At 40.3% G+C, this 14,990-nt stretch overlaps 1 protein-coding gene across 1 annotated transcript in view; it reads right to left on the reverse strand.

Annotated features, from left to right (window-relative positions):
* Positions 1–9,388: 9,388 nt before the first annotated feature.
* Positions 9,389–14,990, reverse strand: part of mmp2 (matrix metallopeptidase 2) — a 44,786-nt gene continuing 39,184 nt past the window's right edge. The window contains exon 13 of the mRNA XM_060911676.1: positions 9,389–10,379. Within this exon, the coding sequence (XP_060767659.1) occupies positions 10,279–10,379 (101 nt within the window). The 3' untranslated portion in view covers positions 9,389–10,278. The remainder of the gene's footprint in view (positions 10,380–14,990) is intronic.

Here is a 14,990-nt window from a genome sequence, read left to right on the forward strand (position 1 = left end):
TGATTTTCCTTTCAAATATGTCATTCCATTTTGATGTCTTATTAAAAAATAAATAGTGGTGTGTGCTTTTAACATTGAGCTGTAAGTCATGGCCTAATGGTTAGAAGAAAAGAAACCTTTATTTGTCACATGCACACTTCAAGCACAGTAAGATTCATCCTCTGCATTTAACCCATCTGAAGTAGTGAACATACCGTATGCACACACACCCTGAGCAGTGGGCAGCCATACTACCGTACACCACCCGGGAGCAGTCAGGGGTTAGGTACCTTGCTCAAGGGCACTTCAGCTCAAGGCCGCCCCATGTTAACCTAAATGCATGTCTTTGAACTGTGGGGGAAACCGGAGCACCCGGAGGAAACCCACGCTGACACGGGGAAAATATGCAAACTCCACACCGAAAGGCCCCTGCTGGCAGCTGGGCTCAAACCCAGAACCTTCTTGCTGTGAGACAACAGTGCTAACCACTGCACCACCGTGCCACCCAAAAGAAGAAGAGAAGCTGCTTTGGGACCAAAAGGTCACCGGTTCAATAACCCTAACCCATAATTACGTCATCGCTTGTTTACCACAATGCATTATGGGTGATACCCGGGGTCAGCTCTGCCGTATTGTTTACTTCCGCCTTTGTTAAACGCTGCATTGTTCTGTCTAACCAGTTTTAACCATGCTGCCTAAAGTGAATTGCTGTGTGCCTTACTGTGTCTCGATGACAAAGAAAACACCTAATTTGAGCTTTTATCAGCTGCCAATCGAGGAGAAGAGAAGAAAGAAATGGATAAGTTTAATCCGCAGCGAAAACCTTCGAACTGAATTGAAATGGACAAGTGTTTGTAGCTTACAAGATGTACTTAAACTGTGACCCAACAATATTTCCATGGTCTGCGGAATGGCCTTCGGTTATAGAAGATTATAACAATCAACATTGTTTATCGTCTGAAACTAGCGATATTCCAAAGCCTGTAAAACAAAGAAGCATTCTTCAGCCTTTGCCTCTCAATGCACCGAAGCACTTGGTAGCCGAACGAGCCTGTCGGGCCGATAAAACTCCCAAACCACGAAGGGTTCTCTTTCGGGTATGGATAATGTTCAGTGTACCTCACTAGCGACATTTATTAATATGTCACCATCTAGCTCACATACGTATCGACTTAATCCACTGTTTATTAAGTCCTTCACCCTGTAAAACACACCAAAAATGAAGTTAAATCTGTGTTCAACAAATAAATCCAGATTAGACTTACAAAATAGTTTATTTCTTAAGATTTGACTAGATGTAGCAAAATGTTTCAAAATTAGGAATGAAATGATTTAGCATGCAAATTATTTATGTTGGGCGGCACGGTGGTGTAGTGGTTAGCGCTGTCGCCTCACAGCAAGAAGGTCCGAGTTCGAGCCCCGTGGCTGGCGAGGGCCTTTCTGTGTGGAGTTTGCATGTTCTCCCCGTGTCCGCGTGGGTTTCCTCCGGGTGCTCCGGTTTCCCCCACAGTCCAAAGACATGCAGGTTAGGTTAACTGGTGACTCTAAATTGACCGTAGGTGTGAATGTGAGTGTGAATGGTTGTCTGTGTCTATGTGTCAGCCCTGTGATGACCTGGTGACTTGTCCAGGGTGAACCCCACCTTTCGCCCGTAATCAGCTGGGATAGGCTCCAGCTTGCCTGCGACCCTGTAGAACAGGATAAAGCGGCTAGAGATAATGAGAATGAGATGAGATTATTTATGTTGTTCGCACATTTTCATTGATTAGGCCTATGCTATACCTGGCTGCAGGACCTGGCAGTAGGCCTAACATGACTTCACCATGAACACTATAGACATTCTAGCCAATTTCAGAGAGGCTACATACAATTCCCGATGTTCAGATAGATTTGTTTTCTTGATAAACTTTAGCTGGTGCAATATATGTCCTCAGAAATAAGACACTCTGAGATTTGATGTTGTTGTTGTTGTTGTACAGTGTGGTAGACTCAGTCTACAGACTCTCACCTTCTCAACAAGCTTGATTTGGATTCCAATTTTCCTGCTGTAAACCCTCAACATGTTATCCACCTCTTTAAATCACCAATTTCATTGTCTTCCACGACAGAGCACGGCAAAATCACTCCTCTCACATCGCTCTCACGTAAAATTAATCTGACATCTGTCATATCGCTCAACTACCAACCCTGGCTATCCCCCACAATGCATTGTGGTAAACAAGTAATGACGTAGTTATGCTTGGGAGCTATTCCCTGGACCAGCAGGAATGGATGAAGTGTGCTTGAGCAAGGCACCTAATCCCCAGCTGCTCTCCAGGCTGCTCTGGGTATGTTATACATCACTCTGGATAAGAATGTCTGCTAAATACAGTTAATGTAATGAGATAGATAATCTCTTTTTCTATTATAGTCACAGTGATAAGATCATCTACTGATCTACAAGTTCACCCACTGAAAGTTCTGTTGAATTTGATTTTTTTAAAAGTGGTGTTCAGTCTATCAGTCTTGATCACACACTGCTTATAATTTCAACTATGTCAGTTCCAATGATTTTTACTATATTTTGTGTTTTGCATTACTTACAACTGTTATTTGGGATCCTTAGCCGTGGCGGAAAGGGGGGAAAGAAGAAGAATGAGCATGCGAGTGTTCATGGTGATTATCGTGGTGGTTACTGGGAAAAGCAGTTTGAGGTGCACTCTGGGAAGCGCAACCCAGAAGAGATCATTTCTAGCATTGACGTGACAATGAAATTGTTGTATATTAATGGAATGCTTGCATGTTCTATTTTCTTTCTGAGAAAAAAAAATTATTCTTTTTTGGCTTTTCAAGAGTTCCCAGGTACTTTCTGTGAAGGAAACACTGTTCTAAGTATTTTATATTGAAACTTTAAGGGTTCCCATAGAAGGACAACAGAGGTTCTAAATTTAAACCTGCTGAAAAACTCAGTTTCGGTCAGCTTTCACCCTGAACTGATTAAGCTGGGGTTCTGTCCTGGTTTACATGATCAGAACTGATTGAACTTTATAGACTGGTTAGCTGGAGTACCAGATTGGTGAAGCTGGCAAAAGAATGGTTAAATTGGTGGATCAGTTTGACGAAACTGGTGAAGGTATGGTTAAGTTGGTGGATCTGCATAGTAAAGGGTTCCTACAGAATGTCAACCTAGGTTTTAGATTGATCCTGCTAAAAATCCAATGTGGACCAGCTTTGATCCTGAACTGGTGAAGCAGATGTACTGGTCTGGTTTACCTAGTCACAACTGCTTGAATTTATACTTTATCCTAGTATGTTGGTGAAGCTGGTGAAAACATGGTTAAATTGGTCAGTCAGCTTTGGTGAAGCCAGTGTAAGCATAGTTAAATTGGTGGAGGAGCTTGGTGAAGCTAGCAAAAGCATGCTTTAAATGGTAGACCAACTTAGTGAAGCTGGTGAAAGCATAGTTAAACTGGTGAAATATCTTGTTTAAACTGGTAAAGCCATAGTTACCCTGGTGAAATATTTTGTTTAAACTGGTAAAGTCATGGTTAAACTGGTAGATCAGCTTGGTGAAGCTGAAATAGAAACTTTGCGTGTATAACTTTTTAAAGTATGTAGGACAAAATTTAGGGTAGGCTTATCTAAGGGTTAAATTAACCATGGGGCTAATCTTCATGACAAAATTTGTAGCTTCCAGGAAAAGGTGTTCTGTAGGGAACTAAATATTCTATCTCTGCTGAACTTAATTCCCAAGAAACTCTAATAACATTCGACATGACCTTCTGCATATCTGTCAGTCTGGGTCTGTACATTGTCAATGGTAGGTTTTCCTTTGGATTGATGAGATACGTGTTTTGCAACCATCTTTTCAATCCCAAAGTGAATTATGTGGTTATAAATTTAGAGCACTTCTCAGTGCATTAAAAGATAAACCACTAAATCCTCTGTCGCACCGCAGCCCAATTATATTAAAAAGGCAGGCGTGCGCACACACACACACACACACACACACACACACACACACACACACACACTTTTATATACTGTACAGTGGTGCTTGAAAGTTTGTGAACCCTTTAGAATTTTCTATATTTCTGAATAAATATGATCTAAAACATCATCAGATTTTCACACAAGTCCTAAAAGTAGATAAAGAGAATCCAGTTAAACAAATGAGACAAAAATATTATGCTTGGTCATTTATTTATTGAGGAAAATGATCCAATATTACATATCTGTGAGTGGCAAAAGTATGTGAACCTCTAGGATTAGCAGTTAATTTGAAGGTGAAATTAGAGTCAGGTGTTTTCAATCAATGGGATGACAATCAGGTGTGAGTGGGCACCCTGTTTTATTTAAAGAACAGGGATCTATCAAAGTCTGATCTTCACAACACATTTGTGGAAGTGTATCATGGCATGAACAAAGGAGATTTCTGAGGACCTCAGAAAAAGCGTTGTTGATGTTCATCAGGCTGGAAAAGGTTACAAAACCATCTCTAAAGAGTTTGGACTCCACCAATCCACAGTCAGACAGATTGTGTACAAATGGAGGAAATTCAAGACCATTGTTACCCTCCCCAGGAGTGGTCAACCAACACAGATCACTTCAAGAGCAAGGTGTGTAATAGTCGGTGAGGTCACAAAGGAACCCATGGTAATTTCTAAGCAACTGAAGGCCTCTCTCTGTTTATGAGTCCACCATCAGGAGAACACTGAACAGCAATGGTGTGCATAGCAGGGTTGCAAGGAGAAAGCCACTGCTCTCCAAAAAGAACATTGCTCCTCATCTGCAATTTGCTAAAGATCATGTGGACAAGCCAGAAGGCTATTGGAAAAATGTTTTGTGGATGGATGAGACCAAAATAGAACTTTTTGGTTTAAATGAGAAGCGTTATGTTTGGAGAAAGGAAAACACTGCATTCCAGCATAAGAACCTTATCCCATCTGTGAAACATGGTGGTGGTAGTATCATGGTTTGGGCCTGTTTTGCTGCATCTCAGCCGGCTTGCCATCGTTGACGGAAAAATGAATTCTGAATTATACCAACGAATTCTAAAGGAAAATGTCAGGACGTCTGTCCATGAACTGAATCTCAAGAGAAGGTGGGTCATGCAGCAAGACAACGACCCTAAGCACACAAGTCATTCTACCAAATAATGGTTAAAGAAGAATAAAGTTAATGTTTTGGAATGGCCAAGTCAAAGTCCTGACCTTAATCCAATCGAAATGCTGTGGAAGGACCTGAAGTGAACAGTTAATGTGAGGAAATCCATCAACATCCCAGAGTTGAAGCTGTTCTGTACGGAGGAATGGGCTAAAATTCCTCCAATCCGTTGTGCAGGACTGATCAACAGTTACCGGAACATTTAGTTGCAGTTATTGCTTCACAAGGAGGTCACACCAGATACTGAAAGCAAAGGTTCACATACTTCTGCCACTCACAGATATGTAATGTTGGATCATTTTCTTCAATAAATAAATGACCAAGTATAATATTTTTGTCTCATTTGTTTAACTGGGTTCTCTTTATCTACTTTTAGGACTTGTGTGAAAATCTGATGATGTTTTAGGTCATATTTATGCAGAAATATAGAAAATTCTAAAGGGTTCACAAACTTTCAAGCACCACTGTGTGTTAATATTTCAAAGTACCGTATGTACATCATATTGCATTAAATATAAAAGTTTAGAAGGTTAAAACAAAGAGTTTCCAATAAAGCACATTAAAGAACCAACGTAAGTCATTAATGAATCAACACTTAACCTGTTAGAGATATTACAAGTCATAAAAAGGCATATTTAACAACATAAAAGAATATGCCAAGAAAATACATCTACAGCCGTGTTCCTAATTTACCCTGGAAAACTGTTCCACAGTTTAAGGGCATTGTTAGAAAGATGTCAGTCTTCCACCAGCTAAGCTGTAACTGATAATCTACTCTTATAGCAGACAAATTTCAGCTGAGCAACATGCCCAGGATGGGTTATACTTCTTTAAAAAAACAGCAAAATACACAGTGTAATGGATATATAGTGGAGTAGAAAGAATTAAATATATAATAAACGGAAACCAATTCAAGAGTTCAGTTCATCTTGTCGAGCACTTGGCTCACACATAAGGTAATGAACAAATTATTCCAATCTCTGGTCATTAAGATTATAATCATTACTATCATTATTTTTATTATTATTATCTACCAATGTCTGCATTCTTTGTATGGTGTACAGGGGTAATGTCTGGTGCAACATCAGGGTACTACAACGTAGCTGTTTCTCCAGCTGCATCAGGCTCTGAATTACAGTCACTTTGGTGCCAAACAATTTGAGGTACTGATGGCAGCATGAATAATAAGCATGAATCTTCTTCAGTCTTTACGATGGCAAAAATATCCATATTCCATCTTAACAGCTTTGGTTGGTTTGTTTGTTTGTTTATTTATTAATCATATTAAACTATGCAAATAAATCAGAACTTTATTTGTCTTGTATACATTACAGCACAGGGCGGCACGGTGGTGTAGTGGTTAGTGCTGTCGCCTCACAGCAAGAAGGTCTGGGTTCGAGCCCCGTGGCTGGCGACGGCCTTTCCGTGCGGAGTTTGCATGTTGTCCGCGTGGGTTTCCTCCGGGTGCTCCGGTTTCCCCCACAGTCCAAAGACATGCAGGTTAGGTTAACTGGTGACTCTAACTTGAGCGTAGGTGTGAATGGTTGTCTGTGTCTATGTGTCAGCCCTGTGATGACCTGGCGACTTGTCCAGGGTGTACCCCGCCTTTCGCCCGTAGTCAGCTGGGATAGGCTCCAGCTTGCCTGCGACCCTTTAGAACAGGATAAAGCGGCTAGAGATAATGAGATGAGATGAGACATTACAGCACAGTGAAATTCTTTTCTTTGCATACCTCAGCTTGTTAGGAGACTGGGGTCAGAGCGCTGGGTCAGCCATGATGGCGCCCCTGGAGCAGGTAGGGCTTTGCTTAAGGGCCCAGCAATAGCAGTTTGTCAGTGCTGGAACTTGAACCCTTGACCTTCTGATTAGTAAACTTGAGAGCTTTAACTTTTGACCCACCACTGCCTGCAACTAATGCAATTAATGTTGCCATACTCAATGCCCGAATATGTATTTTTACCTTCGCCAACTTTGTTGAGGAGGTGATGTTTTTGCCTCTATTTGTTTGTTGTAACTCAAAAGGTAGTGAACAGATTTTGATGAAATTTTGAGGAAAGATGAACTATGGGACAAGGAAGAATTGATTGATTAGATTTTGATGCAAATCCGGATATTTATGTGGATCCAGGATTTTTTTTTTGTCTTTTCCCAGCGTAACTCAAAATGTAGTGAACGGATTGTGATGAAATTTGGTGTACAGCTTTAGTATTATCCCAGGTTCCAATGATTTGATTTTGATATTGATAATATGTGGCTTGGCGGATGTAAGCACTTTACCAAATGCCCTTCTCGTTTCCAAGATTTACTGAGAAATTTGATATGTCCTTTTACATAGTGATTAGTGCCAGGGAATGTTGTAGTATTCATTTATTGTTTGGATTAATCTCTTTTTGAAATTGGCTACTGGTTTAGACAGTTTAATGCAGGTGGTGGTGGTGGGGGGCTGATAATTACTGTGTTCTAATCCAGATAACCATATAAATATAGACTCCTGAATTGAAAGGTTTAAAAGAAAAACAACAACCCTAGTCCCTGTTAGTACATGAATTCAATTGGATTAAATTAGAATTAAATTAGAGGAAGAACCTCAGAGCCATGAGCAAAATATTTGATGCTGTAACCATATATTTTTCCAGAATGAGAGATTTTACAGCAACGGAAAGATGAATATTTGTGAAATCAAAGCTGTTTGTATTGCATGATTTCAATCTTATGGGCTATTCTGTGTAGCCACATGACACATACTATACACTACCGTTCAAAAGTTTGGGGTCACCCAGACAATTTTGTGTTTTCCATGAAAAGTCACACTTTTATTTACCACCATAAGTTGTAAAATGAATAGAAAATATAGTCAAGACATTTTTCTGGCCATTTTGAGCATTTAATCGACCCCACAAATGTGATGCTCCAGAAACTCAATCTGCTCAAAGGAAGGTCAGTTTTATAGCTTCTCTAAAGAGCTCAACTGTTTTCAGCTGTGCTAACATGATTGTACAAGGGTTTTCTAATCATCCATTAGCCTTCTGAGGCAATGAGCAAACACATTGTACCATTAGAACACTGGAGTGATAGTTGCTGGAAATGGGCCTCTATACACCTATGGAGATATTGCACCAAAAACCAGACATTTGCAGCTAGAATAGTCATTTACCACATTAGCAATGTATAGAGTGGATTTCTGATTAGTTTAAAGTGATCTTCATTGAAAAGAACAGTGCTTTTCTTTCAAAAATAAGGACATTTCAAAGTGACCCCAAACTTTTGAACAGTAGTGTACAGTTAAAAGATACCTGGGACCACATGTACCACAGTCCACCCCCTCTCTTCCCTCAATTACACCAATTTTAATATGCTAATGAGGGCTATATCTCTCTTCAGATTCAGGGAAAATGGCAGAAGCAAGTTGCAAGTCAGCCAAAAAAGAGTGTGAGGTGAAGGTGCTACTTTCAGAGCAGGAATCCAGAAAAACAAAAACAAATGTTTGGCACGCTGTTTATTTTTTCTCCCATGTAAAGAGACCTTGGGATTGTGAAAGGTGCTATGTAAACGTAGCCTTTTCTTCTTCTTCTATTACTACTGCTACTACTACTAATAATAATATTGTGCGATATATTAATAGGCGGGCGGCACGGTGGTGTAGTGGTTAGCGCTATCGCCTCACAGCAAGAAGGTCCAGGTTCGAGCCCCATGGCCGGCGAGGGCCTTTCTGTGCGGAGTTTGCATGTTCTCCCCGTGTCCGCGTGGGTTTCCTCCGGGTGCTCCGGTTTCCCCCACAGTCCAAAGACATGCAGGTTAGGTTAACTGGTGACTCTAAATTGACTGTAGGTGTGAGTGTGAATGGTTGTCTGTGTCTATGTGTCAGCCCTGTGATGACCTGGCGACTTGTCCAGGGTGTACCCCGCCTTTCGCCCGTAGTCAGCTGGGATAGGCTCCAGCTTGCCTGCGACCCTGTAGAAGGATAAAGCGGCTAGAGATAATGAGATGAGATGAGAAGTCTCACAAATTTGGGGGCAGTTGCGTTTCCTATAATCTTCCACAAGATGTCGCTGTTTATTCAAGCAAGTGTTCATTATCCTCGTATAAGTCATACTGTCATAATAAAGTTCACTGAATTCAGTTGAAGCATTCATATGAGTGAGCAATGTTCTTACTGCTTCCATTCTTATTATGAAATTAAACTTAATGGCAATTCTAAAAATGAAAGACCTATTATGTGCACACATTTTAGTTGCTTGATTGATTTAATAATAAAAAAAAGAGCTACAGGACAATGTTTTTATTTTCAGAATTACATGTAATGACCAAAGTGCACAAAGCAAACAATAATAAAAACATATAATGCCAACTCAAAAGGTCAAAATAAAAGTACATATGATTAATTAACAGTATTTTCCATGATACTTTTCCGTCATGAGTCCATCACAAAACAAACCCATATACAGTCTCAGGCAACCCGTGCCCTCAATCGCCTAGTGCCATGAAAGAAAGAGAAGAAAAAAAAAAAAGATGTGCTACTGTTATGTTTGGTCTCTGTGTTACTGCAGAACACAATTTTAATTAATGTACAAAAAAGTGCTTCCCCCTATGACATGATATTTAAAAAAAAAATACTGCACCAGATAAGATTTTCCACTAATAGAACAATAAACAAAAGTCAAAACAGCAAAAATTTCCAGAACATTATTTTTTTCTGCTTATAAGCATACTTTTACAGTCCTACTTGACTGAATATGTTTTTCGTAAAAAAAAAAAAAAACATGAAATACAGTATTGTAGGAATATTCAGTGGGGACATACCTGATGTCTTTGCAAATCTAGTGTGACACACAAATTAATTTCCTTTAAGGAGGCTGTGAGTGTTAAAAAAAAAGAGCACTGGAAATAAACAGCAATTATCACATAGTTTAACAATGCAAATAGTTTGTCAGATCTGGTTTTAACTATGCTCCATTAGGGAAGATCACCAGAGCTTTGTGGCTATAATAAACCCTCACAGGCTGATTAATATCAGATTGATCTCACCAGGGAGAGATCGGTGGGAGGGAAGACGTTCTGAAAAATTGGAGCGTTGCCAATAAAACATTACACCATAGTGGCACGGAATAAGATGATCCAAGTTTCAAGGTCATAGCTGAAGGAACGTGCTGCTGCTCAGCAGAGCAGCCAGTCTGTTTTCACCTCTCCCACTTTGACGATCCTAAGATTTTCATCCATTTTGTAATAGTGGGAGTCTTTGAAGAAGTAGCTGAAGCCTGTAGGACACGAAAATATGAAATCAAGTTGGAACAATCATGCCAGGAGAATCCACAATCAAGAAAAAAAAAATCCTTAATAAACGTTTTACATGTTATAAACACAGTGCGTGTTAATTCAAAGTTAGGGGAAAAAATAACACTGAGTAAATAAAAGCTCACAGTCCTATGTTTTGATTGTGATTCACTGGACTTAACTGTAATAATATATGACCCTGGTCATGCTATTGGTCCCAATTATGTTGCACAAGGAGTAAATTTGAAACATCCTTACACTACTGTTCAAAAGTTTGGGGTCACCCAGACAATTTAGTGTTTTCCATGAAAAGTCACACTTTTATTTACCACCATAAGTTGTAAAATGAATAGAAAATATAGTCAAGACATTTTTTCTGGCCATTTTGAGCATTTAATCGACCCCACAAATGTGATGCTCCAGAAACTCAATCTGCTCAAAGCTGTGGGTGGTAGAAATGGGCAACTAGACTTGCTTGAAGATTCTTGAAAACGTTTCACCTCTCGTCCAAAAGGCTTCCTCAGTTCTGTCTGACTAATAGGGAGTCTCATCTCATCTCATTATCTCTAGCCGCTTTATCCTTCTACAGGGTCGCAGGCAAGCTGGAGCCTATCCCAGCTGACTACGGGCGAAAGGCGGGGTACACCCTGGACAAGTCGCCAGGTCATCACAGGGCTGACACATAGACACAGACAACCATTCACACTCACATTCACACCTACGGTCAATTTAGAGTCACCAGTTAACCTAACCTGCATGTCTTTGGACTGTGGGGGAAACCGGAGCACCTGGAGGAAACCCACGCGGACACGGGGAGAACATGCAAACTCCACACAGAAAGGCCCTCGCCGGCCCCGGGGCTCGAACCCAGGACCTTCTTGCTGTGAGGCGACAGCGCTAACCACTACACCACCGTGCCGCCCTAATAGGGAGTATCAGATATTTAATTTTTAAAATAGGGAGTATCAGATATTTATTTTGATAAACATCTGATACTCCCTATTAGTCAGACAGAACTGAGGAAGCCTTTTGGACGAGAGGTGAAACGTTTTCAAGAATCTTCAAGCAAGTCCAGTTGCCCATTTCTACCACCCACAGTTTACTATGACCTGGATGATTGAGAATCTTCACAGACAATCTGCTCAAAGGAAGGACAGTTTTATAGCTTCTCTAAAGAGCTAAACTGTTTTCAGCTGTGCTAACATGATTGTACAAGGGTTTTCTAATCATCCATTAGCCTTCTGAGGCAATGAGCAAACACATTGTACCATTAGAACACTGGAGTGATAGTTGCTGGAAATGGGCCTCTATAGACCTATGGAGATATTGCACCAAAAACCAGACATTTAGTAGAATTTAGCTAGAATAGTCATTTACCACATTAGCAATGTATACAGTGTATTTCTGCTTAGTTTAAAGTGATCTTCATTGAAAAGAACAGTGCTTTTCTTTCAAAAATAAGGACATTTCAAAGTGACCCCAAACTTTTGAACGGTAGTGTATATGTACCCAGTACTATACTTTTTGATTTCCCAATACCCTAAAGTTAACAGATCACAGGGAGTGAGAGCTTAATGGGACCGAGTGCTCATTATCCAGGCATCTGAATGAAGCAACAAGAAGGCTCTTCTGCTTCAAATAAGAAGGTGGATGTGAAGTTTTGGAAGTATGTGGTTAAAGCACTTTCAAAATTTTTAATGATTGATATCCCTTTATGCCCAGGTTTACTTTTACTAGGAGATGACTCTGGTTTGATGCTTCGCTTACAACAGAAAAGGATATTAATGGTGGCTTTGGCCGCCTCAAAAAAGACAATTTTGAAAGGTTGGTTTGAACCTAATATTCATCTGTCATCTGTCTGGCATTCCTACTTTTTGGATGTTTTGATTTTGGAGCGTGCTACAGCCAGATTTCATAAAGCCACACCACACACAATCAATAACTGGTCAGCTGCTATAGCTTTCCTCAAAGACTTCATCTCATTAGCCGCTTTATCCTTCTACAGGGTCGCAGGCAAGCTGGAGCCTATCCCAGCTGACTACGGGCGAAAGGCGGGGTACACCCTGGACAAATCGCCAGGTCATCACAGGGCTGACACATAGACACAGACAACCATTCACACTCACATTCACACCTACGGTCAATTTAGAGTCACCAGTTAACCTAACCTGCATGTCTTTGGACTGTGGGGGAAACCGGAGCACCCGGAGGAAACCCACGCGGACACGGGGAGAACATGCAAACTCCGCACAGGAAGGCCCTCATTGGCCGCTGGGCTCGAACCCAGGACCTTCTTGCTGTGAGGCAACAGCGCTAACCACTACACCACCGTGCCACCCATATCTAAGCCATGTGCATGATATATAACTGTTAACTTGCTATATCTATGTTGTATCAAACCCTGCCGCCCTTTTTAAAATTTATCTCATCTCATTATCTGTAGCCGCTTTATCCTGTTCTACAGGGTCGCAGACAAGCTGGAGCCTATCCCAGCTGACTACGGGCCAAAGGCGGGGTACACCCTGGACAAGTCGCCAGGTCCGTATGTGACATAATTCCGTATGAAATTCCGTATGTGACATAAATATTTACGGAAAATAGTTGAATGAACTTCGGCCAAATGGCACATCTTAAAATTCTCGGGTGTTTCAGAAGTCTGTGTATTACACCTACATATGTTAGACTCCGCTTTCTCAGAGAGCATTTTGAATGACTCCGGTTCTTACCTGTTGGGACGCAGCAGCCTACTAGAAATAACATGAAGTTGTTTACAGAAAATGTCACATACGGAACCATGGGTTTGCATTGCATCTGGTGAGACTGACATTCAACATGCAGCTTGAATCTTACTACACATTTAAACTATCAACGGTTTGTAGTCCATCCAACCAACAAGAAATTTCGAGGCTATGCCAAACAGGCCAAAACTGAAGTTCCTATCTGATCCTATATCTCCATGCAACACGGCATACGGCCAGATGGGAGGCTTTGGGTGACTGTGGTCACCTGGAAATAGATCAGAAAAATATCATTATGCAACCCAAGCTAGTCCTATGTGAACACTATGAGGACATGTTGTGCTCTTGGTGATAAATATCTAACACGATCTAATAGGAGCTTACACGTGACTTTTTTATCCCCCGAATGGAATGGAGTTCGTCCATCTGTCCATTTCAACCTTGACAAGTTTTCTCAGAAACTACATAAGCTACATCAATGCAACATCAGTGTTCTAAATTGAGTTTGAAAATCATTTACGATTCAAAATTATTTTCAGAGTTATGGCCTTTGATTTTTGTTATTGGACTTTGTACAAGTGGACTCAATCTGGACAAGTTTTCTCAGAAACTACATAAGTTACATCAATGAAACTTTGTGTGCTCATACTACTGAAAAAAGCTGGGTAGCATTTTATGAAGGTGCCATAGCACTTACGACATCATAAGTCAATATTAAAGCAATGGGTTTTAAGGTCATAAGTGTTAAGAGGTTTTCATAAAAATACTCGTGGCGGGGAAGAGTGATGACTATGTCTTCTTGTTTGGAGTGGGACCAATAGTGTGACTAGGGCCGTACGGCATGCTAGTTAACCGAGTTAATATAGATTAAGGGAAACTAACAAATCATGTAGTCCATCATGTTTGCACCATCAATAAAATGACAGCAAGTCAATGGTCAAAATTTTGGCTATAAGACATAGTGTTCTGTCCTCGTGTTGCACTTAAAATGAGTCTAGAGCCTTTATTTTCCCTCAGTGTTTAAAAACCTTGAAGTAACTCCCTGTTGTGCCAAATGGCAGCTTTGTGCTTGACTTCATTTTGCTCAGTTTGGTCAATGTTTCCACAGAGCTGCATGTTCCTGATTCTCAAAAGATAGTTTGCCATCTCTTCATGCCAAATAATAAGTCAAGTCAAGTTCACTTTATTGTCAATTCTGCCATACTTACAGGATGTAGATGGACTGAAATATCGTTTCTCCCAGACTCACGATGTAAACATACACTACCGTTCAAAAGTTTGGGGTCACCCAGACAATTTTGTGTTTTCCATGAAAAGTCACACTTTTATTTACCACCATAAGTTGTAAAATGAATAGAAAATATAGTCAAGACATTTTTCTGGCCATTTTGAGCATTTAATCGACCCCACAAATGTGATGCTCCAGAAACTCAATCTGCTCAAAGGAAGGTCAGTTTTATAGCTTCTCTAAAGAGCTAAACTGTTTTCAGCTGTGCTAACATGATTGTACAAGGGTTTTCTAATCATCCATTAGCCTTCTGAGGCAATGAGCAAACACATTGTACCATTAGAACACTGGAGTGAGAGTTGCTGGAAATGGGCCTCTATACACCTATGGAGATATTGCACCAAAAACCAGACATTTGCAGCTAGAATAGTCATTTACCACATTAGCAATGTATAGAGTGGATTTCTGATTAGTTTAAAGTGATCTTCATTGAAAAGAACAGTGCTTTTCTTTCAAAAATAAGGACATTTCAAAGTGACCCCAAACTTTTGAACGGTAGTGTAAATACACAAACAAAATGAGGATAAAAAAGGTAGAAAAAATTTATACGTTATAAAATACAGATAAAG

This window comes from Neoarius graeffei, chromosome 27 (assembly GCF_027579695.1).
Source record: "Neoarius graeffei isolate fNeoGra1 chromosome 27, fNeoGra1.pri, whole genome shotgun sequence".
Taxonomy (NCBI): Eukaryota; Metazoa; Chordata; class Actinopteri; order Siluriformes; family Ariidae; genus Neoarius; species Neoarius graeffei.